We start from the raw sequence: 25,556 nt of genomic DNA, 5'->3' as shown, positions 1-25,556 counted from the left end.
GCGCCAGGCGACGCCAAGGGCTGCACCGCGCGAGCCCCGCCCCCCTGTCGCCGGGCGATGACGGAACGGGCGCGGCGGTGACGTCGGCGGCGGACGAGGTCGGAAGTGGCCGCGTCTGGGCCCGGGTAAGCGCGGGGGGTTTGTCTCCCCGCAAGTGTCGGCGGGCCCGGTTTGGTCTCGGCGCTGTGCGGGATTGGCTGCCCTCGGCCCGTCCGCCGAGCTTTGTCATGACGGGCTGGCCCCGCCGAGGCGCTGGCTGTGGCTGCCCGGCAGCCCGGGGGAGCCCGGCCCCGGGCCCGGGCCCGGGCCCGTCCGCGAGCGAGCGCGAGCTGCAGGGCGAGGGCGAGAGCGAGACCCGCTGGTTTCCTGACGGGCTACCGCCCCCCGGCCAGCAGCCGCCGTCCCCTCACGGCCCCGGTTATGAGCCCCTTGTTTTGACCGGTTTAACGAGCGGTGCTAGGGCTGGCCGACGTCCATCCAGGCAACGAGCAGGGACGTGCTGACGGTCGCGCAGGCAGCGTTCTCGTAGAAGTCGTGCGTTTTGGGGGATTATAACTAAACTGTTTTCAGTCTTGCATTCCTCCTTACAAAAACAATCCTCCTTTCAAGGACTTTGCCTTTTTTTCTAAAACAACACAGCTTCCAACTGTTGTGGCCAGCACCTGTGTTACTGTTCTTATACCTGTCCTTTCTTCAGCCCCTGTCCCCAGATCTGCATGGAGCACGCTGGAAAGTGAAATGACAGACCAGGAGAATAACAACAGCATCTCAAGTAACCCCTTTGCGGCCCTCTTCAGCTCTCTAGCAGATGCCAAGCAGTTTGCTGCAATCCAGAAGCAGCAGCTGAGGCAGCTCCCCGGTAAGAAGGGGAACTGGCTCTTTCCTAAAGACACGTCCACAAGGTTTATCGGGCCCTGGCTTGGGCGTGCTCTGGGGAGGGTCGGGACTGACTGCAGGTGGGGGAACAACGAAAAGTGTGAACTCACGTGGACGTAAGAGCCAGGAGTCTTTCTTGACTGGTAGTGTCACTGCATGTTTTCAGTGCCTGCCAAATAGCAAATGTTAATCCACGACGTCTGCAGCATGATTTCTCATATAGAAGTATAAGCTCGAGTGTAGTTTGATATCGATGGAGACACGGATCGGGAGTAGTCTCGAGCGTGCTGTCAGTAATGCTCCCGTGTCAGCACCTTCCATCCCAGTGAATTGAAAGCCTCGCCGCTGCTTTACAGGATTAGCTTTTTACCTGGGACCGAGACCACAACGTTTGTTTACAAGCTTCTCTTTTGCAACAGATGAAACCTCAATCAGCCAAGATGACTCGGATAACAGCGTGTCTGAGAGTCTGGACGACTGCGACTACTCTGTGGCCGAGATCAGCCGCTCCTTCCGCTCCCATCGGGAGCTGTGTGAACAGCTCAACATCAATCACATGATCCAGAGGATCTTTCTCATCACTCTTGACAACAGTGAGTGGGGATTCAGTGAAGTCTTTTGTATGTATGGGAATCCCAGGCTGACGAGCTTCGTTTGGCTAGCGCGGCAGACCAGTGTCACAAGCAGTTAGGCTCGGGTGTGCGCTGTAGGCAGTCTGCCGGCAGGCGAGAAGCATGACCCTGTGCAAACGCCTGCAGTCTGGTGTGTGTGTCCTGTGCTGCTTTTCTCAGTATGGTTGCTGTTAGCTTCATCCCAGGTGCTCCCAAGCATCTGCCAGGGCCCCATTATGCTATCAACAGCGTGCACATGAAGGAGGCGCAGCCCTGCCCAAAAAGTCGGTAACCTGACATTCATTTCTCATGCGCTTGGGTGTCTGAAGAATGTGAAGTGACGGGCCGGAGTGTGGGTTGTTCCCACTCGGCATGACAATGCTGCTGATTCATCATTCAGATCCTACTTTCCTAAAGCCACGGTGGGTGCTTTTGTTTGTCCCGCACTTGCAATGATGAGTGGAAGTTCAGCTGAAAGGATCAGATGGGAAGAGATTCACTTGATCATTGGAATGATTAATTTGACCTTTCGTAAGGCAGAAGAGAATAGTATACCTTTCTGAGGGTGCTGTGGCTGCAGGTGGAAACCGTGGTGGTGCTCATTAGAGCCAACTATAAATTGAGGGACCCACATGGCAATAAATTGCCTGGTAGAGCTCACTTTGTTCTTGAAAAGCAAAGCTCTTGCTCCAATATATGGCGGTGAATTGTGAGACTTGCTGTCCAGCAGATTTGGATGTAGCAAACATTGGGATATAGCAGTTCAAGTGGATTTTGCCCATACTGATTCTTATGGTAGAGTTTCGCTTTGTTCATCTGTGTGATTACAAGTGTGTACAGTGGTTATGTTTTTTTTATGTGTTCTTTAAAAGATAACTAATATATTGTGTGTTTAGAGTAAAACCTGTTTTAAACAGTTGTGCAAAAATGACTTGCCTGGAAAAGACAGGTTTTGCTGGAGGTGTAAAGATATACTGGAAGCAGTGTGGTAGGGAGGGTACTTGATGGTCATTACTCTAGAGAGCTATCTGCTGTGAGCAATCAGGATCCTTAGAGCAGCTTTCACTGTCTTTGGCATATTTCCGTGGTATTTTGGTTGGTTGAAGGAAGTTTGGTTTTCCGTAGGTGACCCCAGTCTGAAGAGTGGCAATGGAATTCCAGCCCGCTGTGTGTACTTGGAGGAAATGGCTGCGGATCTGGATGAACAAGACTGGCTGGACATGGAAAATGTTGAGCAGGTACTACCATGTGTGGATCTATTTGTCTTGTTCAGGCTGGTGTTGACAGTGCAGAACCATGGACAATGTAATGAATATACTCAGTGCCCAATGAAAAACAGTCTCAAAACCCCAACCTCAAATAATTTAATAATCTCCATTTAAAGAAGAGCTCTGCATAAAATACGAATGCTGCAAGACAAAGATTTAATCCAGATGTATGCTGCTGAAAAAACAGCATGCTCAGTGCTTTTTTTTTTTTAGTTGGAATAATGATAGGCTTTTTAGTAATCTGGTTGGGCAGGCAGTGGTACCAGAAAGCTCACAACGCACCTTGTGTCCAGGGATAGTACTGTGGGTTTGGGCATAAACGTCTGCTTATCAAATGGGAACGGTGGCATTCTGATCCCGGTTGCAGCTTTCACTAATGTACTGAACCTTGAGGGAACTGGTTTCCTTTATTGAGAGCACAAGGGAACAGGAGCCAGAGTCAAGAAACAGTAACTGAAACAGCAACAATAACTTTGCTCCTTGTGCAGTATATCAGAGTTTATCCTTACTTGCATAGCTGGTCACTAGTGGTATAGTGGGACTGCTATTGCATGTGATACCTGGACTGGAAATGACCTCCTCCTTGAGAGCTTTGGGGAGACTGTGTGGTTGGTTCGCTGGCTCTCAACCTTGTTAGACTCGAGCCAGCTCACAGAAAATGCCAGCTCTTAGTTTCCACTTGTTTTTTGACTACAGAAAAATAGCAGAGCAGAATTCACACTGCAAGGGGCCAGAATGTTTTTAACACGGTGGATTCCTATTTGAAAACTCAGGGGTGACCTTGCAAAGCGTGTTCGCACACCACATAGTGCTAACGTGGCGTTGCACTCCATGGCACCCTTGAAAAGATCTCCAGGCACCCTGGGGTGCTGTGGCACCCTCACTGGAAATCACTGGGTTGGGTCATGTGGGGCTCACCCTACTGGCTGTAGAAATCTTGTCAGTGTAGCTGGTGGCAGGGGATGGTACAGATGAATATGGTGAAGTGAGCCAAAGGTCTCTTCTGTTCTAACTTTAATTTGCTGTGTCCCCATCCTGAAGGGTAAGAACACCTTTCTAACAGTAGACCATGCTTAGTGCTAATATCTGGCCCTCCCACTGTCCACTATCAGACTCCCTCTCAAGGGAGCTGGGTTCATCTTGGTGAAGATACCTAGCGCTTGGCTCCCGGAATTTCTCAGCAGGGAGGGAAAGAATTGTGGGCAGGAATCAGGTGCATTAGGGTGATGGGGGCTGTATCTGTTTGGTGACTTCAAGTCCACCAGGGGTGTACGGTTTTCAGTGCATTTCTAACTATGTGCCTAGGCCCTGTTCACCCGCTTGTTGCTCCAAGAGCCAGGAAATCACCTGATTTACATGACCTCTGCCAGCACGCAGAATCTTTCAGCAGACAGAGATGCAGGAGAGAAGCAGATTCTGCGTTACCTGTATGCCTGCTTCCAGAGAGCAAAGGAAGAGGTAAGTAGGCAGCTCCTAAAAGGGGCAGTGGCATTATGTTCTGCCAGCTTTCTGACCCGTGCTGAACAGGTAGGAAGACTGTTCACCAAGCCCTGGTGCCACTGACTCCCAGTGTGCACCAGAGAGTGTTATTCTCCTCTGCGTTGATGTCTCTTCCTATGCAGATAACCAAAGTGCCAGAGAATTTGCTGCCCTTTGCAATTCGCTGCAGGGATCTGACTGTATCAAACACTCGAACTGTTCTTCTCACCCCAGAGATCTATGTCAACCAGAATGTGTATGAGCAGCTGGTGGACCTGATGCTGGAAGCACTGAGAGGGGCTGGTAAGTTTGTAGCTACCCCTGCTTCTGCTGATGGGCTAGTTGCTGCCCTCTGCAGTCTCATGCTGTTGCTGTTCCAAAAAAAATTTGAGGAGAAACTCGGGTGCCTTCAGCTTGTTTTTCATAGATGGTGGGGTTGGAAGGGACCCCAGTAGGTCATCGAGTCTGACCCCCTGCCCTGAGGTTTTGTCCTGAAGACGCACCTATACGTCTGTTGGGGCAGAGGATGGTGGTATGGAGACATCTCCTGTACTTGGTGAGAGTAGCTGGCTCTAATGCCTGGAGTAGAAATGGATGGGAAGTGACTTTTCCCAGCTTGAAAAAAAACATTTTGAAAGTTTAAAAAAAAAAAAAAAAAATTCCTATGCCTAACTTTGGTCACAGTCAAGACCTTTTAAATTTTTGTGGGAGAAAACCCAGCGATCTGTCTAGAAGAGCTGATGCCCAGCAGTTAGGATGTTTACCAAAAGCATGTGGGCCTCAGGTTTAAATAGTGCGTCAGAAAATCCCTGGCCAACTCTTCTTTGGAATTGTCCCTTCTTAATGTAATTGTCCCTAGGCAGCCAGCATCTCCAGAGTTTCTAGATATGGACTTACTGAAATATGAGCAACTCATGCAGTCTTCCAAGCTACTTAAAACATCTCTGTTTATGTGGTGTATTTCTGTTCCCTTGCCCTATTGTTTACTACACCTGTCAGACTTTGAAAACATGACTGAGTTTCTGGAGGAGGTGATAGAAGCCTTGACGATGGATGAGGAAGTACGGACGTTTGGGGAGGTCATGATTCCTGTGTTTGATATCTTACTGGGTAGAATCAGAGACCTAGATCTTTGCCAGATCCTACTATACACTTACCTGGATATGCTCCTCTATTTCACAAGGCAAAAAGATATAGCAAAGGTAAGTGTGAATTGGTGCTGTAAGAGCTGCTTGCTCCCAGTCTTGCAGGGAAACTGAGGAGTAGTAGTAGTAGTACAGGCTTCCTCTGTGTATCCCGATAACATGGCTCCATCTTCACCCAGAGAGACCAACTGCAGAGAAACGCAAGGAGCTGTGCTCTCTGCAGCCCCTCAACCTTTGCTGAACCTGACAACCGAAGCAGCCACAGAATATGACGCTCAGTTGGTGGTTCCAGTACATAGCTTCCTGTCTGTGCAGTGGCTGATGGTTTTTCCTTTGGACGTATTCTGGGCTTACATTCCACCCTGGTGACTGCACATCCTCTGCGGATTGTGCGGTGTGACGCATGCATTCCTGCAAAGGGCTTATGTGTGGGCTACACACTGCATCCAAAGTGATTCGCACATTTTTGTATGCCTTTGTCCAAATAGCCTCCTCTGTGAGGAAAACCACAGGGCGGTTGAAATAATGCATTTCCCTTTGCTGCTTCTAACAAGTTGCTCCTCTTATTCCCAATGACATCTCCCAAATCAACAGGTTCTCTAAATGCAGGACTTGAAGGACCAGCAGCATATCCATCATCTGTCTCTCTAGGTTTTTGCAGACTACATTCAACCAAAGGACCCCAGTAATGGACAGATGTACCAGAAGACCCTGCTAGGAGCCATCTTGAGCATCTCCTGCCTGCTAAAGACCCCTGGTGTAGTGGAGAATCATGGTTACTTCCTGAATCCATCACGATCCAGTCCACAAGAGATTAAAGTGCAAGAGTCTAACATCCATCAGGTAGGGCTAACGTCTATCGGGAGCACTTTCCCATGACTCTTTGCCTTCATGTTTCTAAGGAACAGAAGCCTGTGAAAGGGTGGCAGCAGAAAACACCATGTTGTTGTGTTGCAGTCTGTAGCATGACAGTGTTGCTAACTACATAACCAGGGGTTAGGAGCCTTAATGCTGTTAATACTGGTAAAACACTTTAGAACTGTTAGTTGAAAGGTGCTGTGGAAGTGCACGTGACCCATTTTAATGCAAGACTTGCTGACCTTAGCTCTGAGTTACAGAGGTTCCCCAGAGAGTCTCTGGCAGAGCCTGAAGCGTAACCCAGCTGTCTTGACTCCCAGAGAGGTGCCCTCGCTCCAAGATCATCCTTCTTTTCAGTAATCGGCAAAGACGCTTGGTTTTGTTCCATGCAGAAACAGTTGGTTATATCACTTCGCTCCTTGTTAGGCTTCTTAAAGGGCCCCTCTCACCTTTTGGTGTCAGCTTCAGTATTGTGCTGTTCATCATCTGTTTTTCTGTGATAAGGAACTAATAAAGGTTCCAGGTTTTCTTAGGGCTAAAGCAAATTATTTGGTTCTCTTAGCAATCCTGCCTTTAACAGAGGGGGAGCTAGGAGTCGGACCATGTTTGGAGAGAGATGCTGTTTTAAAGTGATTGACTATGCAAAGTGGGGGCTTTTCAAAGACTACTTCAACTGTAAACTGTTTCTTGTAACAGTTCATGGCTCAGTTCCATGAGAAGATCTACCAGATGCTGAAGAACCTGTTGCAGTTGTCTCCAGAAACAAAACACAGGATTCTCTCCTGGCTTGGAAATTGCCTCCATGCTAATGCCGGCCGTACAAAAATCTGGGCGAACCAGATGCCAGAGATCTTCTTCCAGATGTATGCCTCGGATGCCTTCTTTCTGAATCTGGGTGCTGCCCTGCTAAAGTTGTGCCAGCCATTCTGCAAACCCAAATCTCCCAAGCTTCTTACTTTTAATCCTACCTACTGTGCCCTGAAGGAGCTGAATGAAGAGGAGAGGAGGAGTAAGAATGTGCATATGAAAGGTATGCAGGAAGCCTGGGGGAGCTAAGACCATACCAAGCGAGTCCACTTGGGCTCTTGTGTCCTCTGCCCTAACGCTACACCTTAGCTCACTCAAAGGAGGAGCAAGAGATTCAACGAGCAGTGGGACAGGAGCAAAGGAGAAGCTGTGGGAAGTTTGTGTTGCTCAGTATCTCCTGGGAGCCATTGAACGTTTTTCAGTGGTGTCGAGTCTCCCTTTCCAGACCAAGTGGCATTTGGCCTAATTCACTGTTGCTTTTAACTTGCTTTTAGGTTTGGAAAAAGAAACCTGTTTCATCCCAGCGGTGACAGAGCAGGAACCAGAGTTTGCCCACAGCTACAATCTGGTGACAGAGAATCTAGTCCTGACACAGTACACCCTCCACCTAGGACTTCACAGGTAGTTCCTCTGTGAGCTTGGGGAGTCCAGTTCAAAGTCACTGTGAAGAGCTGACATGAGATAAGGGGTCAGACAGAACTTTGTCTCTTCAGACACATCGCAGATAGGTTTGTGCAGCGTGCAGAAGGCTGAGATAATGTCCAGCATTCCCAAGTGAGAGAGAAGCTAAAATAATAATGGAGGGGTTGCATCGAATGCCATTCCACCTCCATTTACTGTTAGAAAAAGGTTCAGTGGTCAGGGATATCAAACCATCCCTCAGTATCTGAGTGGTCCAGCACTGTTCATTATGTCTGTCTGACTCTGCTTGTGATACTTGAGCTCTAGGCTGAAGATGAAATTTCAGCAAGGGCGTTATTTCATTTGTGCCCACAATGAAAGCCAACGGTCCCATGAACCAAACGTTTCCTGGAGCCTGCTGAATAGCTGGACTTCTGGGTCAGCTTTGATCATTCAGCTGCTGATCTTTTCTCAAAGAGAACAGCCCTGTGTCCTCCTCCTGCCCCTGGGCTGACGAGTGCTGCTCTGTGACTGGATACATACACGCACTGTAAAATGTCTGAACTGTCACAGTCGGTGGGTTTTATTTTTTGCAGAATGAAAAGGCAGCCGGCTGCTTTTCTCAGGAAGTCATCTGCTGGACATTAAAGCATGACATTCCCTTGCCTCCCACTGCAAAACGGTTGCCTGGATACTGTGAGGTCACAACTGATCCAGGCATAGTCACCTTCTGCTTGGTTTATTATCTAAATAGAGAAATTGATGAAAAAGTTATGCAAGTGCCTTGTTGCTGGGAAACTGGAAATGTCACTTAACAGACACTTCTGTGTCGCATGCAGAACCACTGACCTGGGTACTCTAACAGGATTTAGATAAGCCAGCCCTCTATACTACTGTGCTATGTGCATCCTAAGCAGTTAGTGGTTGGGGGAGGGGAGTCACCTGGTTTTTCATTTTGCACGATTTTGTAAAGGATTCTTCATCTAGCTTTGCTCCCTTCCCAGGACCTCACTGCAGTATTTTCATAAGGTGTCAGTCTGCTGACTGTCAAAGGGATTATTCATGGGGGGGATGGAGGACGGTGTGGGCTCAGATAACATTCAGTCACAGCCTCCCTTCTGCTTATTCTGTGTCTTGCTTTTCTCTGCCCTGTCAGCTGCTTTGGTCAGCTGCACAAGTTTATGAGCAGGATGGAAGTGGATGCTAATACCTGAATTGTGTGGACAGTCTGTGCTAAACCTGTTTTCAGCCCCTCTGATGTACTTGTCTCCTTCCTCATTGGGCAGGCTGCATGACCAGATGGTAAAGATAAACCAAAGCCTTCACCGCCTGCAGCTGGCCTGGCGAGAGGCTCAGCAAACTTCCAGCCCTGCAGCTGACAGTCTCCGGGAGCAGTTTGAACGTCTGATGACCATCTATCTCTCCACCAAAACAGCTATGACAGAGCCACAGATGCTGCAGAACTGCCTGAATTTGCAGGTGTGCATGGCAGTTCTCTTGGTCCAGCTGGCTGTAGGAAACCAAGGGACTGAGCCAGTAGACCTGACATTCCCGTTGCCGGGGGTGGAACGCAGTGCATTGGCTTATGTACCAGGTAAATGTGTTGCTTAAGATCAATGTTTCTGTTAAGGTAGGCATATCTTTGAAGGGACAAGGCCATAAGCACTCGAGATCAGTTTCTCATCCTAAAATAAATTTTAAGCTTTATCCTTTATATTGTATAATTACTGCAGATCTATGTGCTGTTACCTAAAGGGTTGCAAAGCACCTGCGCTTCATACAGCCAGAGCGGTAGAATCTATGCAGAAATAGTACGAAGTAGTGCCCTAAGACTGCAAAAGCATAACCATATGAGAGAGCATAATTTTCTGACTCTCAACATAACAGATGAGCTAAGCAAGAGTTCGGACCAGATGAGTGCTGACACAGGAACGGGTCAAGGAAATGCTTTGTGTCCTTGGGTGTTGGTGATTCAGTAGGGGCATTTTTCTGTGTCCCTGCCAAACCAGTACATCAGTTGGATAGGGGCTGCTGTACCCCCTAAAGAACTGCCTGTCGGATGACACCATCTCGATATCGTGTGGTGTTTGAAAATCTCAGCGCAGAGCCTTGCCAGATTCCAGCTTGGGTGGTTACACTGCCTGTCTACAGTTTCTCTGGGTTTGGATGTGAATTTTACTTTACTTTTGTTATGGTGTTTGGTGATATTATACGCCGTTAGACAGTTGCCATGTTTTAACCCACAGGTGATTTCATTTCTGTGACAAGGTGCAGTGAATCCAGTTTAGGGTAAATTAAATTAGTGTGAGGATCCTTCAGGGTTGTACTTCTATATAAATGCAAGCTGTTAGGTCTAAGAATAGGATGTGCTAGAGGCAATGCTGGCACTAGCATTAAACAGTCATGTTACTTTTAATCACCATTTGAAGCACTTGGGAGTAATCTTACAGGGAAGGATAAAAAACAAGAACTGGAGAAACTTCCTGAGAAGGTGCTAATTTGCATGGCTTCTGTTCACAGAATTCTTTGCTGATAATTTGGGTGACTTCTTCATTTTCTTGCGGCGTTTTGCTGATGATATTTTGGAGACTTCTGCTGATTCCCTGGAACATGTCCTTCACTTTGTTACAGTTTTCATGGGTGATGTAGAGAGGTAAATATGATTCCGGCCTTGTGCGCACATCTCTAAAGCATTTAGAGATGTTTTGTTTGTTTGTTTCTCCATCAGAGGTGTCTTGAGGTTTGATTTAAACATTAATAACTCAGCTGATCCAGCGGGGGGTAGCCAAGAATGCCACACACAGGAGGCATATAATAGGCAATGGACTTTGCCCCAGAGAAGGTAGACTTCATGCAACGCACAAGTGGGAATTCTGTAGCTAGTTCCTTGTTAAGGCCAAATTATTGCGGGCGGGGAGCGAGGAATCAGTAAGATTTGGATGTTAATGCTTTTGGAGTAACGCTGGAATGCCTTAAAATTGCAATTCCAATAGATGTTGTTCAGTGGTCTATTTTGTAGCCCCCCGGCAGAAGGAAGCTGGAATGCCGTCTTAAAAATTAACGGTTACCACCATGTTTTAATAGCTGTGATAAGACAGGAATTGTCATGGGATTTCCTGTTGCAAGGAAGAGTGTTGGGGGATGAAGAGGGGAGCCTGCTTGGTCACCACTGCAGAAACGGCAGTGTACCTGTGTGGAACAGATGAGATCTGTATCTGCTTGAAAAGTGCACAAAAATAGTGTCCCTCTTTTTCTACCAGCCTACTGTGATGCTTTAAGCAAGAAGTGCTGTATATGTGCAGTGGAATCTGGTTGTAGTGAGCACTACTTTTGGTTCTTGAGCTGTGGCCCAAAAGTTCCTTTTGAAAGCCCTTGTAAGGGAGTGCTGGGGAACAACGAGATGGGGCCAAAGGGCTTATAGGAGTTGGAAACAAGTTGTATTTGACATTTCTTTAAAAGACAAGAAGTAAGTTTGCACCTTGGTGCCATTCAGCTGTAGGTAAAGAGCATTATGACTCATGGCAGGGCTCTTGCAGACAGATTTTTCAGAAATAAATACATGCAATTTCAGTTTGAGTCGGTGGAAGCAGCAGGTACTCAACGACGAGGCTTCTCGCTCAGAGTCTACGTGCTAGCTCAGGTGCTGTAAGCCGGGAGCATGAACAACAGTAATAATGCAGTTAGCCAGTCTGACCATGTGGGTGGGTTTTCTTTGGTCAGAGAGGCTTCCACATCGGGCCTATTGCTCTTTTTCAGGATGAAGAACCCTCACTTGCGAGCCAAGCTGGCCGAGGTGTTGGAAGCAGTGATGCCTCACTTAGATCAGACACAAAACCCCCTTGTCTCCAGCGTGTTCCATCGGAAGCGAGTGTTCTGCTCTTACTATCATGCTGCCCACCTTGCTGAGGCACTTATCAAGGTTTTTGTGGATATTGAATTTACAGGTAAACAGGGAAGGAGAAGAAGGTTTCTTCTAACCCTGAGAAGCATCTGTAAGATCTCTCTTGGGTTTAGGAGGTGCTTTGGTCTAAAGACTGGTTAACACGTTAACAAAAATGCTGCTTCTTCAGATTTCTTTGTCATGCCACACTGAAACGTGTGGAACATAGGTGCTCTGGTGGGCTGCCTGTCACGGTCCACCTAGGTTTGTCCGCCAGTTCCTGTCTCTCCTACAGGACCTATCCTGCTTCCATGGCAGTCCCCGTGGGCTTCAGCAGGAGTGTGCTCGAAGCCTCGGAGCACAAGAGGAGTCAGGTCGGTGGGGAAGCACCAGCACAATTCAGTCCTCGGGCCTTCCATTGTTTTTCACCCCTGCAAAGTCTCCTCTCAGACACGTTTGTCTTGAGGCCCTGCTTTCTCCCGTCCCCAGGTGCTCATGCCATTTGGCTGGGCCAGGCACACCAGTTAAATAAACTGGCATTACCGTTGATTGTCTTTGAGTCCCCATCACAAGAATATTGAGCTGCTCAGTAGACTGCATCAGCACTGTTTGCAGTGCAACCAGTAATTCAGCTCACAGTCAAGTTAAGGAACACCGTTGCTGCGACAGGCTCGAGCTATTTGGAATTAGACCTGTGTGCTTTAGCCCTGTGGCTTGAGGACACATTCACTGCCTGTAGCGTAGCAAGTCTCTGCCATGGAAATGGTTTCAGTGATGCAAATAGAGCGAAGTCCCAAGATGCTGCTATTAACTAGGATGCTTGTTTCGAGAGACAATGGAGCAAAAACCTCTCTGACAATGAAACAAAACAGACAAAGAGAACTTATTGTGATCCTTTTAGCCTTTGCATACATGGACATGGTGACTGATACCAACTCTATGGATTCTGTTTTTACTAGTTTTACCTCTGAAAAGCAGTTATTGGTCTCATGCCTGTTCCTGTGCAGGAAAAAGGCCTGAGAGTTAGGACAATTATCTTCTCTCTCTTATAAATTAAAAGCTGAAGGGCCTCTGATATTGCCTGGGTCCCATCATCTTTCCCAGACTGAGCCAAGCTGGGGGCCCTGAGTGTTGCATAGTGCAAATCGGTGGTCCTAGTTGGGTAGAATTCTCTGAATTCATGTAGAGCTTCTGCATGCCAGAACCCCCAGGCATACAGTCTTGTTGCTGCATAGCAAGGAGAGCTCTGGTAACAAGGAGTCTGGCAGGAAGGGCAAGTTTATTTTTGAAAGCAGCATTCCTGTTGCCTTTTATTAGAGGTGCCTGCTGTGAGAGCTGTGCTTTGGGCAGGGGGCACAGGAAAGTGAGCTTTTGAGTTTTTTGCAATGCAACGAGCACGTGTGTAGCTGACCCCCAACACAGTACTTGCTGGGAACTTTGAACAAGGTTACGTGCGGAGTGCCTGTGCCTACTGCTGAGCTGAAACCTCATTTCCTGCTTGCTCATGTTCAGGGGATCCGCATCAGTTTGAGCAGAAGTTTAACTATCGTCGACCCATGTATCCTATCCTCAAGTACATGTGGGGCACAGATTCGTACCGGCAAAGCATAAAGGTAAGGCAAAGGACACTTTCAGTAGCATGTGTCAGTGATTCTTTTTTGTTTATAGAGTTTTGTTGTTAAAATGCAACACTAGGTCTAAGCTGTAGCAGAGCATTAACGTGTCATTTTTGTGTGATTTGTAGGCTCTGGCTGACTATGCTTCAGAAAACCTGGAGGCCATGAACCCCCCTCTCTTCCTGCGTTTCCTTAACCTGCTCATGAACGATGCCATTTTCCTCTTGGATGAAGCCATACAGGTAGGTGGAGAAAGCGCGCTGGCCAGGGCCAGGAAGCAGGCACAGCTTCTGTGTTTAAGTTACCTGAGGAAGATGCTAGGTCCAGATCATGAGTAAAAAAAAAAAAAAAGCTTGTCCTCATTCCTGATGATGATGGCTATCTGCTTCAGGTGTTCCCCAGGCAAGGGGATGGGGATCAGCTGGACTGAGACTTGCCCAGGAGAGACACAAGGCTGCAATGGCCAGAGGCAGAACTGTGCTGGGGCCCAGAGGCAGAACATCCAAAGCTCTTACAGACCAGGAATGGGATAGGTTGTTTGAGGGCTGAGAGAGGGGAAGCCAAAACAAAGGAAAGTTTTTCAGGTCAGGACTGAAGTACATTGGCACAGTTATGAGGAAGTCTTCATGCTGCTTATCTGAACAGTCCCTAGCCTGAGTGACTTCTGCAGTTTTTGATTACCAAATCTCTCCAGCCTTTTGCAAATGTTTTGCTATCCTAACAGAGGTGCTCTTGTCTCCAGACAGTCTTGTCCTTTGGGTTTACAAGGCACCAGACTCGGCTGAACTCTTCTATCCCCAGTGTGTGATTATTTTCTCAGAGCAGTTCTTGAAGCTGCTTGTTGCTGCTATAAAAAGGGCTCTTTGTTTGACGAGCTGTGCAGTGCCCGTGGTGGAAGCGAGTGCCCGAGGACTCTCAGATCAGACTGGCAGCTGAACTGCAACCCACCTGCTTCAATGCTTACGGTCCCTTCCCAGTGTTGTGTGTGGTTTAAATGACTGCTTGGTGTTTTGTTTATTAAGATATAAGGCCGCGTACACTTGGAGAGAATGAGTTCCTGGCACTTTTCCGGGATGCCTCCCTGTGGGAATGGCACCAAGGCAGAACAGATGGTGTTTGGCACTCTGCTGTGGAGTCCAGTACAGCACTGAGAGTGCGGCCAAGTCCATTACTGCAGAGACGTGTCCGCTTCCATGCTGCTATCTGTTATGCGTGAATAACTCCAAGCCATGAACTCGCGGGCTGATCTGCTTTGCTGTTTTCTCTGTCCTCCTTCACACGCCTCCCGGTTGGTCAGCCCTGTCTTCCCCTTTCCTTTCTGAGGCCCCAGCAGTTGTTGATCTTTCTCTGAGTTGGGTTGAACTAAATTTACTTTTCAATCTGTCACCGCTGCCTTGAAACCTTCAGCATCAGCTCCTGCTCCGCGTCTTATGAGCTTTTGATGACCTGGCAAAGGAGAAGCCTGGTCTGAAAACTAAGTTCTCATGCGTCTAGAGCCCAGAGCTTCAGCTGACTTTGATAGATAACTAGCTTCTTTCTGGGTTTTGGTTTATTTATAAAATTGGTGCTGGTAAAAGAGGCCAGGCTGAAGGCATCAGTGGCAGGCAATCCTGTTCATCTTCCGTCCACATAAGTGTGTTTAGTTAGGGAAATGGGAGAGCTAAGGGGAGATGGAGGGCCATAGGGCACTGGAGCATGTTCCCCAGGGAGGCTGTGCTATCTCCTTCACTGGGAGTTTTCAAGAGGGGACAGTGAGACCATCGGATGATTTTAAGGACCAGGGATTCGACTAGATGATCCATTTGTGGCCTCTCTTAACTCTGATTCATCATAGGCCTTAGCAGTTCTGGCTTTCCCCAGATCTCCCTGCCAAAGCCGTCAGCCTACTCTCAAGGTAGAAAAGAAGTGTATAGCTTCTGTGATTTTTTTTAATTGATGCTTCTCTGCTAATGCTGCTAACAAGAGGGCCTTTTTTCAGTGTTTTATGACTTGCACTTTGCCACTTGGGACCACCAAATGCATGGAATAATTTCCCATCCTAGAGTGATAAAACCATTCTAAGCATTTCAACCTTATGATGCTGACTCCTGCTCCCTTGCCACCCCCATGCCGTCTCATTGCAGTACCTGAGTAAGATAAAAATTCAGCAGATAGAGAAGGACCGTGGAGAGTGGGACAACCTGTCCCAAGAGGCACGCCATGAGAAGGAATCCAGCCTGCAGATGTTCGGTCAGCTGGCTCGCTTCCACAACATCATGTCCAATGAAACTATTGGAACCTTGGCCTTCCTGACATCCGGTGAGGACAGCAGATCCTGTTGGCTGGGCAGCTCTGCCTAGTTGAAGGGCTGGTGTGGAGGGCTTGAGTTACTCTGATACTTAGGAAACTGGTGTTTTCATTTATCCGTTCCTTTTTTCCCCAGAAATTAAGTCCCTGTTTGTGCATCCATTTCTTGCTGAGCGCATAATCTCTATGCTGAACTACTTCCTGCAGCACCTTGTTGGCCCTAAAATGGGAGCCCTCAAAGTCAAGGATTTCAGCGAGTTTGACTTCAAACCGCAGCAGCTGGTCTCTGACATCTGCACCATCTACCTAAACCTGGGGTATGTGACAGAGCAGCCAGGCAGCAACAACTGTCCTGGGAAAGAAGGACCCTTGTTTGTACAAATGGTTCGCACGGTTGGGGTGGCAGAGGAGATGCTTTGTAGGGGAACTGCAGAGTAGCTACCGGTTTTTGCCTCGCTGTGGCCAGTGCAGTCCAGCCAGAAATCACTTTGTGGTTTTTATAATTTATTGTCAGTGTCACCACTCTTCATCTGAGCAATTAAATGCTCAAGGCTCTAAGGAGAGATTGCAAGTCATGGAAGCGTGTGTATATTAATTCTAGCAGGCTTACCTCTAGGAAATTTGGTCGGAGCACTCCGATTTTATGTGATGTGCACAGCTCCATCCGCACTGGGAATAGGATTCCGAGAATAACAATGCTGTGTGGACATGGTCGTGACTAGCAGAGTTCTGTCACAGTTTCCCTGGCCAAGCTGCAGTCTGGCCCTGTTAGCTTACAACATGTTTCATAACGGCTTTAAAGACCGCAGGGATAAAACTCATCCATGCCGGTCAGGGCAGCTACAACGCTGTAAGTAGCAATGGAGCTGTAGTTTGTGTCTGTAATCCAGCATGGTAAAGAGTGGGAAGAAGCTGCTGCTCACCTGGGAGGGTGAAGTGTCTCCTCCTTCCCCTTGCCATGTGCCACATGCTTTGCTGAAGCAGCAGTGCATGTGCTGTGTAGGCTGATGCTCTGCAGCCTGGCAGACTGCCTCTTTTCGCAAATGTAAGCACTTATGGTCTCTTTCTTTTTTGCGAACGCGGTTCAGTGATGAAGAGAACTTCTGTGCCACGGTGCCCAAGGATGGACGCTCCTATTCGCCAACCCTTTTTGCCCAGACAGTCAGAGTCCTGAAGAAGATCAATAAGCCTGGTAACATGATAGTGGCATTTAGTAACCTGGCTGAGCGGATAAAGGTGAGCAGGAAGGGGGAAAAGGAGGAAGCCTTTGGCTCCTTTATTTCATCCAGAGGCTACTGCAGCACTCTGCTACTGTAATGCTGTTGCTCTGGGGGTTCCTTTCACCTGTTATACTCAGCCATACACAGAAAGAATGCTTCCATAAAGCACAGATCTCAGTTGATACTTCCTTAGAAAAGTCCTTGAACACACCCATCAGGCTGTCTTTAAGCACACCTATGTAACTTTAAAGGAGAAAGCACAAAATTTGCTGATAAACACGTATCACAGTGAAGGAGCCCACTGAAACAAAAATGAAACGCTTATTGCTACCAATGAGAGAGGGGGAATAGATAGGCAAATCTGTCCAGGAGTATCTGAAGTGGGGACTTGAATCCCAATGCATTGCACCAAGTTACAGCTCTTCCAGGATAACTTTGTCCTTTTTCTCAAAGAAGCGTGCTGGCTTGTGCATAGATATCATGTGGTTAGAGAGAGAATGGGTGTTAAACTCAATACTGTCCTCCAAAAGCTGCAATTGCCTTGGACGCATTTTTGCCACAGAGACTTTTATACTGTAAAGGAAAGCTGAGCCATCTCTTCCCAGGGGCAAGATATACTCTTGCTACAGTTGTCAGGTCTGAAACCAGGAATAGGCTTACATCGTGGTGATGCAGTAACAGCTGTATAACTGTGCCAATTATGGAACCATTTGACTGTGAGAGCTTGGAGAAGCCACGTTGGTGTTTTGTTCCTTGAGCATGACAGAGCTGTGAGCATTTGTTCTGGACTTGTTTAGAGTTCCTGTGATTTGTTAGCCATCCTGGTATCTGAGCTCTGGGTGCAAACCTAAAAGGTTCGATAGAACCTCTGGAGGCACGTGCATGGACTTTGCCTTTATGCTGTTCAGCTGAGTGTGTCAGACTTGTGTAGATGAGAAGGGGGAGCTGAGTCACAAGGTCTTGTGTTAAAAGGTGTGCGTGTATCTACCAGTCTCTTGCAGACCGTCAACAGCAAGAAGAGGAGACGTATGCAGATGCATGTGATGAATTCTTGGATCCCATCATGAGCACCTTAATGTCTGACCCTGTGGTCCTGCCATCTTCCCGAGTCACCGTGGATAGATCAACGATAGCTAGGCATCTGCTCAGGTACTCAAAACAGGGTTGCTTGGGTCTGAGCGGTTACTTGCTCATTGAAGCCTTGATTTTGTTTGATAAGTGCCTTCTGCCTTCAGGCTTTTAGGCATAGTATGTATACGTACCCACTGTTCTCCTTTCCCGAATTTCCAAAGATTGGGCCGGAGTCTAGGAGCTTAGTGATACTGTATTTGGAAGTGGCCATTTCAGGGTGGAAGGGAAATACAGAGGTGATAAACTGGCGAGATCTCCTGATTTTTAGAGCAGTAGTTCCTAACCTTTTTGGGCTGCAACCTGCTGCTGGGGGCGGGGTGGGGGAGCTTCTGGCATGCAGCGTGGCATGTCCTTTGTGCGTGGCGCTGCTGGCGTTGCCCTTGCAACCCTCATTTGGGTCGTGACCTCAGGTAGGGAACTGCTGCAATTTAAAGTGTGAACATATAAGATGGTTGTAATACTTAAAGTGTGCTGTTCTGAATCTCCAACAGCTATTTGCACCTAGTGGCGTTGGTGTCCTGTAGGCATGTGTGACTCGCTTAATGGAAGAGTTTTGCCTGCCTCTGTCCCAATTCCTTGGTTTCATAATGTTTGTTTCTATCAGACCTGGCAGAGCCTTAATCTCCTTGACATACACATTCTCTTTCTTTCTCAGTGACCAGACAGATCCTTTCAATCGGAGTCCCCTCACCATGGACCAGATCAGACCAAACACAGAACTTAAAGAGAAGATCCAGCTATGGCTTGCAGAGAGGAAAAAGCAGAAGGAGCAGCTGGAGGATACATTGTGAACTGAACAAACCAAAAGTACCTTTGCACCGATGAACAGTAGTTTGCTCTCGAGGGAGAAATGCATCGCAGAGAGGGGAAGCAGGGCTCCAGAGAATGTGTGTCTGAACTTCAGTACTCTTTAACCAAGACTGCAATTAGTGCATTGCCACCAGTCCTGCGGTCCCTCTAGCTTAGGGCCCTTCTTGTTACACCCTCTTTAGTATTTGCTCTGAGACTTACAGTTAATATTACAACCTTGCCTGCACTACAGCGTCTCAGCCTAGGACTCCTACAGCCTCTTCTCTGTTTGCCCTGCTGGTTATTTTCCTTGTGTGGCTTGTTCTTTATAGTGTCTAGTTTTAATGATGGCCGTGTGCACACGGCCGGGGCTTGGACACTGCCAGAAAAGCCCTTTCCTGGAACTCTCTCTCTGCAAGTACTGCTTTGGCTTCAGACTTAAACTGTGTAATGCTATTGTACGATGTATACTGTGAAAACAAAACGCCTTTGTGTCCACAACAGCTAAGGTAGATGTTTGCACGGATGGAAGAGGTTTTCTTAAGTTTTGTCTGCAAATATTGGTTGGTCAGTGTTGTACGGAGCCGCGGAGCCGTACTGAAACCAAAGTTGGAGCGGGTGGTCCGCTTCGGCACGGCTGGCTGCAGGGAGGGTGAGCTGCATCCTGCACGGAGGCTCGGGGCCGTGGGGTCTGTACCAGGGCGGGGGGCGAGCGGCAGGGAGCTCGGTCACGAAGTGCCTGGGGCCTGGCCTGGCGCACGGGGACGGCTACAGAAGGGTCTCTGCCCTAGGCTGCCCCAGGGACTTGCCCACCCCAGCACTCCTGCCACGTCCCTGGGGGGGGGAACTCTGAGTTTCTGAATAAGCCTTCGTTAGTGCTGGAAGCGGCTCGGAGCGTGCACGGGAGCCGGACTCGGCCGAGGCAGGGGCGGGTACGGGCGCCGCGGCTCCTGCCCGCACTTCCACGGCGCCCGCTGCTGGGCGCATGCTCCAGCCTGGGCAAAGGCGCAGGCCCCTGCTCTCCGCACTAAGTGCGGCGCGGGCCCGGACGCGGGCTGCTCGCGCGCTCGAGACCGGCGCAGCCCGCCCAGCTGTCACTTACGCCACCGGCAAACCGCTCAGCGCGCATGCGCCGCGCCACACGGCTTGCCCCGCCCACGTGCCGCGCCTGGGTGGGATTGTGCGCGTGCGCGCCAGGGGCCGCTCGGATTCCGTCCGCACGGTGTGCGTGCGCAGGCGCATCCCTTAGCGGCGCATAGGTGCCGGAGTCAGACGCCTGATCGGAATGCCGGCTGGGTCAGGCGCGCGGGCAGCCTGGCTTCGGGGGCCTTGGGGTCCTTCGTGAGGTGACTTTCAGGCTCGCGCTCGCCGGTCTCTGGTTTCCGCCATGGCTCAAGCGGTGAAGAGCCTGATCCAGCGCGCCACTACCACTGGGCCGAAGCTCGTCAGCGGTGAGCGCCCGCCTGCTCGCGGCCCAGGCTCAGCTCCCCACTCCAGCCTGCGGCTGTGGCCTGTCCCCGCCCAGGCGGCTCCGCCCGATTCCGGGCGAGCCGCACAGCCCAGCCCCTGTCTACTCGTTTCCACGGGGCCTGAGCTCGCGGGGCGCCCGCCCCTGCTGTCTGCGACGTCCCCCGCGGTGGTGCGGGGGGAAGTGGGAGGCTCCTTGGCTGTCGGGCGAGCCCGGCCGGGGCGGGGTGGGGGCGCGGGAAAGCGGGCGGGAGATGTGCAGGGACTCGTGCCCGCTCTTGTTGTTTCCGGACTGGCCGCAGGCTCCGGTGCGATCCGTCAGTCTGTCCGCCCGCGCCGACGTGGGTGTCTGCACCAACGCACCGCACCATCCCCCGGCGCTCGGCACGGGTCATCCTAGGGACGCTTCCAGCTGCGAGGGGCCCTGTCCCGTTCCTCAGTGCTCACCCTGCCCCGACAGGGAAGCTTCTCAGTTGCTCTAGAGCAAAGGGTCTCGAGTGGAGATGAGCCGGCGTGTGGCTGAGGTCCTTCAGGTGTTGGTGGTGTGGGAGCTCACCGTGTGGTGTGGCGTTGCTGTTAGTTGCTCTCTTGGAGGAGTGTCGTCCCACCAGGCAGCCTTGCTGGAAGAGTGCAGCGGGTCTGGGCTGTACTTAGAGCTGGTCGGATGGTTTGAAGGCATCCATCCGCCCCTCTGACTGCTACGGGCGTGGGGTTGGGCTAATGTTACCTGAAAAACTGGACCAGCTGGGGGTTAACTGTCGCAAAGCCTAACTTTGTGGGACTTGGCAGAAGGGCTTTCCACGGACGACCAGCGACTCAGGACTCCCTTTGTGCAGCGGGTCGAAGAGCTGGAGTGGATCGATGGTGCGTGGTGGGGAGGGGATGGCATCATTCCTGTCTCACTTAACAGTGTGTGTGTCCAGATGCAGGCAGGTGATCTGTGTTAGTTGAGATACCTGCTGACAGCAAACTTAGGGCCAGTAATTCCAAAGCCAAACGGAGCAGAAGATGAAATCCACTTTCTCCAACAACCCCTCGCTCCTGTTGTAGTGGAGATTCAGTTAATCAACATGGTGCAGGAATTTCCTCCTGGTTTCAATCTCTCATGTATTCACAGAGACTGATATTTGACCACAGAAGCTGAAGCTTGTTCATATTTTTTGCGTTACATAGAGGAGGATGTATTGGAGGCAGTAGTGTGTGTAGGGGCAGTGTCTCTGATGCAGCGTATGGCGGAGTTGTTGTGATGGGCTTTTCTGTTTGTTTGCATTCTTGACCCTAATGTTTCACGGGACCATTTCTGTTGCTTTTGGGGAGGGGCACAGTCTTACCACTTAAACTTCTCCTTTGGTATGGTAGTATCTCAACAGGTTGTGGCAGTGGTTTAGCTAGGCCAAGTTTAACAGCTAAAGATTTATGCCGGTCAAGTGGAGGCCTGACTTCCTTTGGAGCTGTAAGAGCCGATTTATTTGTTGTTTTGTTTTAGTTTTTGTTGGTGGGTTTTTGGTTGTCTGTCTTCTCCTTCCCACCAGGACTCTTCCCTCCGTTCAAAGTTCACAATTGTGCCGTCTGGTAAAGGACATTTAATATTGTGTCTCCTTCCCTCTTAATACTAACTGTTATCAGGTAGTTTAGTAAACTTCAGTTAACAGACTTGACAGTTTGCAAACCAGCAAATGAAGCTAGATAGTGATTGAAGTCTTAACATAATGGGTTCTTCATATAGGCTTCCTGAGTGACTGAACTTCTTGGTGACGTAGACATATCTGAATCTTTAGTGCTGCATTCTGTGTTAGTAGAGTGTTTCTTAAATTAAAAAGGGGCAGGTCAGGGCGCACGCGTAGCATATGCAGTAAATGAATACAAATGCACAAATAAACACTTGTGTCCAGCCCACACATCTGTTTCTTTCAGTCTCTGGTGAGTTCATCCTAGTATTTTTCTTTTCCAGCTGCTGTGACTTATTCGAGGCCTCGTTTGGCCACATTTTGGTACTATGCCAGAGTTGAGCTGGTTCCACCAACCCCTGCTGAGATCCCCAAGGCCATTGACAGCATGAGAGCTCTGGTCAAAAGCTTTCAGTCCGGTCGCCTGGCACAGCTCACAGTCAAGGTAACTGCAGGCTAACTGAGAACGGATGTGAATAACAGAAGTGTGCTTCCTCTGGGGTTTCTCCAGCCAGTTTGGTTAACACATTTTCTGGCTGGTTTACATATTAGCAGTATAAAAGGCAGCCCACCGTTTGATTAACCCACAAAGTTGCTTGTGTAACTTCAATCTAAACAAAACTCAAAATATATTAGACCCTTATCGTCTCTAAGCTTTAGGCTCTTGCTGGGCTCGTTCTGGGACAGATGCTTTTGTCCAGTCTCAGTTTTTTGCTTTCAAATGTGATGAATTCTTCTCTAGTGAACTTTCACAGAAGGTTTGAAGGTGGCTAGATGTCTTTCCCCCTCCACTTGCCATGTTTGGGGTCTGCAGGTGTCTGACTGTTAAAGGGAATTCTGAATACATTTATTGTTTGTTTGTTTTTTTATAAAAATATTAGCATGGCCAGCACTGTAGAGAGGAGCTGAGGGATATGGGATGAGAGGTGACTAACAGCTGCTTCAAGAGATTGATCTGGAAGGAAAAACTCATGGTTGGTTGGTGGGTTGATTTGTTTAAATCAATGCTCCCTTCCTGAGTGCAGTGAAGAAGAGCAGGGTGTGCTTTGAGTTTGTGGAGTCTGAACAATATTCAAGCCCTACCTGTGGCTTGGGGTTCCTAGACCCGTACTTAAAATGCAGTTCCTTTGTCTGGGACCCACGTTCCTATGGCCTGGAATAGGTAAAAACAAATAGATTTTGCACGGGAATCTGAAATGACATTATTTGGGTAGCTGGAGAAGTAATGATCTGCATAAAGTAATAAACGCATATATATGCGTTTCCCTGCCTCAGGTTAGGACTCCAAAGACGTCTGTGGGTGTGGGGCAGATAACTCTATGAGCATTCAGGATTCTCCTCCTGCAGGTCGTGGTTCATCTGCTAAATAATAGAGGCACTTTTCCTCTGCACCAGGTCAGCTGGTCTTGATGTTGGTTGCTCCTGCAATAAAATTATGCTTACTGCTTCAAAAGTCTGCACGCCATCTTTCTCTCTCTCTCTCTCTCTCTCTCTCTCTCTCTCTCTCCTGTCAAATACTTCCTGTTGTTGAGTCTCTCCTTCTAAATGGCTGTTTTGTCATCTCTGTCCCTAGGTCCTGGTTTAGTGGTTTTGATGCTTTCCTTGTTGCCCTGCAGAGGCCTCTGGTCCAACTGCAAGGCATTTTTCTAGTTTGGCCAAGCTCTGTAGCCATGTAGCGTACATGACATTCAGATTCCTTCACCTTAATGCATGGCCATTAAGGGTTAATGATACCATGCCTCTTGTTCTGGGAGGGATGTGGCACAGCACTGACAGCATGTGGTGAATTCTGTATACCTTGAAGTAGTTGGTGATGCAGGATTTCATATCAGAATTCATAAATTACGTAGCAACATATTTCTTAAGGACTTGCCAGGTTGTAAAGCTAGCTGTCCATCTAATCCAGTCACTGTTGCTGGTGGTGACAAATACCAGATGTTTCAGAGGAAGGTGTGAGAAGTGCTGCAGTCAGTTATGTGACGTGTTACACCAGGATCCAGACCCCTGAAGTTTTCCTCTCATTCTTATTACAGATTTTACTTTGCAAGAACACTTGTTTCCTTTTCCATAGTCGTGTAAATATGTATGCATGCCCTTCACCCGTTTTCGCACCCTGTTACACTCTTTGCCATGTGGTGTCTGTGAGCTCCGCTGGCCAGCTGTGAATTGGATGGAAAAAGTATTTCTTCTGCCCTCACTGAATATGCTGCTTTTGGTCCCGTTGTGTCGTTCTCTCCTTGGATTAACTGCTATGCACGTGAAATGGAGACATCATTCTCTACCCCCTCTGTCTTTGTGTAGTGCCCTGCACAGTAGTGATTGGCCTCTGGGTGCTGCCCCAAGGTAACTGTTAAAGCAACGTGCGATGTGGTTCCCAGCAAGTTGGTGAATTCTAGGCCTGCTTTCCAACTAGAATGCCCTTTTCTTGGTCTGCATGGAACAATTCATTAGTAAGCTTGTTAACATTATATACAAAATGAGACGGATCATATTTGAAAAAACTTGAACTTCAGATGACCAGTTCTAAATGTTCTTCAAGCGTGAGGTTTTTTCCTGATGGTGCATCCTGCGTTTTGAAACCTTATCATTTTGTTAAGGTCATTTAAAATGCAAAAACTGGTCTTAATGGCTTCTGAAAGAGCCAAAAAGTGAAGGGCTAAACTTACTGTCCTAAAAGATAGCACATCTGCTGCATATATTTCTTGAGTCTGGTAAATGTAGGCTAAAAGCCACAGGTATTTAGTGTACAGAGTAATATTTTCCAGGATCTTGTTTAACCACTGGCGTGCTAACTTAAAATGCTTTGCTTGTGCCACAAAAAACAATTGAGCTTCAGTGATTTAAGGCTTACAACTCTGGGAGACTGTATAGGTCAAGAGTTGAAAAGCATTTTTAATGTGTGAGCTTTTCATCTTTTAACCCTTCTGCTTCTGGAACAGCGGTGCATTTTTGGCAGCAAGGTTTTCCTCAGGGCTCGCTTACACGAATAGCATCGCTGCCCAGCAGCATGGAAAAAATCTAACGTTGCTGAATGTGTTGAAGCTTTTTTATTCTTTGATCAATATTTTTGCTTTTGGAAAGTCTTTCTAAAGGGCTCCAACAGCTCAAAGAAAAAGCTAATGTATTTGAATGCCCTTATAAATAGGTAATGTGGTGTTTGTGTGGGAGGGGGTTTAAATTCAGGCACAGAATGTTCAGCTAAAGCCAAGAATCCCATCTCTTGCCCTTGGTAGCTTTTTATTTTTGCCCTTGCAGTTGAACTTTGTGTATGCTAACAAGGCAAAGGGACTGGTGTTATTGTAGTAGCAAATGTTCTAAATTGTGGCTTTCTTTTTTTCAGGAAGCTGTGAGGAACGGTTTGGTGGCCACAGAGGTGCTGATGTGGTTTTACATCGGTGAGATCATAGGCAGAGGCAGCCTGATTGGATACAATGTTTGAAGACTAATCCTTAGTAGTGTTATGTGTCACTTCTTTGTGCCCCAAGTCTGTAACAGTATCTGAGGAAAATAAAACCAGGAACTGGTGTGGAATTGTGATGGTCTCTTGGTGGCATTTGGAATACAAGATTTGGTCTTTATCCTGTTAGTATTGCCAGCTATGGAGAGAGGATCAGTTAGTATCCGGCTGCCTGTGGAGGCTGGTCCACTTCAAGCATCTCCACACACAAGAAAATGGATTTATGCTCTTCTGCATCTGTAAACAGGCCTCTCATTTGGCAGCATGCAACCAAACAGGGTCTGAAACTCTTTTTCCCCCCCCCAGTTGCTGATCCTAAGACTAGTATTTGGAAATGTTGACTGGACTTGAGTCTGTTAGTCAGATAAAGTGTTTATA

General features: G+C 48.4%; 2 protein-coding genes across 2 annotated transcripts; both read left to right on the top strand.

Moving 5' to 3' along the window:
- Positions 1 to 52: 52 nt before the first annotated feature.
- Positions 53 to 19,195, top strand: UBE4A (ubiquitination factor E4A). Its single transcript, XM_019543069.1, has 20 exons — positions 53 to 125; positions 698 to 855; positions 1,292 to 1,469; positions 2,613 to 2,725; positions 4,061 to 4,213; positions 4,378 to 4,537; positions 5,234 to 5,436; positions 6,031 to 6,222; positions 6,934 to 7,267; positions 7,539 to 7,665; positions 8,952 to 9,259; positions 10,186 to 10,318; positions 11,422 to 11,609; positions 13,058 to 13,158; positions 13,290 to 13,403; positions 15,285 to 15,459; positions 15,584 to 15,764; positions 16,536 to 16,683; positions 17,659 to 17,816; positions 18,454 to 19,195. The coding sequence occupies exons 2-20, from the start codon at positions 739 to 741 to the stop codon at positions 18,587 to 18,589; spliced, it is 3,219 nt and encodes a 1,072-aa protein (XP_019398614.1). The 5' UTR covers positions 53 to 125; positions 698 to 738; the 3' UTR covers positions 18,590 to 19,195.
- A 666-nt stretch (positions 19,196 to 19,861) lies between these two features.
- On the top strand, positions 19,862 to 25,256 carry ATP5L (ATP synthase, H+ transporting, mitochondrial Fo complex subunit G). Its single transcript, XM_019543080.1, has 3 exons — positions 19,862 to 20,038; positions 22,006 to 22,166; positions 25,062 to 25,256. Exons 1-3 carry the CDS (start codon positions 19,975 to 19,977, stop codon positions 25,158 to 25,160), a joined length of 324 nt encoding a protein of 107 aa, XP_019398625.1. The 5' UTR covers positions 19,862 to 19,974; the 3' UTR covers positions 25,161 to 25,256.
- Positions 25,257 to 25,556: the final 300 nt, after the last annotated feature.

This window comes from Crocodylus porosus, unplaced genomic scaffold (genome assembly GCF_001723895.1).
Source record: "Crocodylus porosus isolate Cpor-Errol unplaced genomic scaffold, CroPor_comp1, whole genome shotgun sequence".
Lineage (NCBI taxonomy): Eukaryota > Metazoa > Chordata > Crocodylia > Crocodylidae > Crocodylus > Crocodylus porosus.
The sequence above is the reverse complement of the archived record's forward strand: the minus strand, read 5'-3'. Positions and strand labels throughout refer to the sequence as shown.

What these genes read in the sequence shown, in the direction of transcription:
- UBE4A (XM_019543069.1), top strand. Translation starts at nt 739, where the DNA reads ATGACAGACCAGGAGAATAACAACAGCATCTCAAGTAACCCCTTTGCG. An exon ending in TGCATTGGCTTATGTACCAG is followed by an intron (nt 9,260 to 10,185) that starts GTAAATGTGTTG and finishes TTCTGTTCACAG; the next exon opens with AATTCTTTGCTGATAATTTG. An exon ending in ATAGCTAGGCATCTGCTCAG is followed by an intron (nt 17,817 to 18,453) that starts GTACTCAAAACA and finishes TTTCTTTCTCAG; the next exon opens with TGACCAGACAGATCCTTTCA.
- ATP5L (XM_019543080.1), top strand. Translation starts at nt 19,975, where the DNA reads ATGGCTCAAGCGGTGAAGAGCCTGATCCAGCGCGCCACTACCACTGGG. An exon ending in TGGGCCGAAGCTCGTCAGCG is followed by an intron (nt 20,039 to 22,005) that starts GTGAGCGCCCGC and finishes TTTCTTTTCCAG; the next exon opens with CTGCTGTGACTTATTCGAGG. An exon ending in TGGCACAGCTCACAGTCAAG is followed by an intron (nt 22,167 to 25,061) that starts GTAACTGCAGGC and finishes TCTTTTTTTCAG; the next exon opens with GAAGCTGTGAGGAACGGTTT.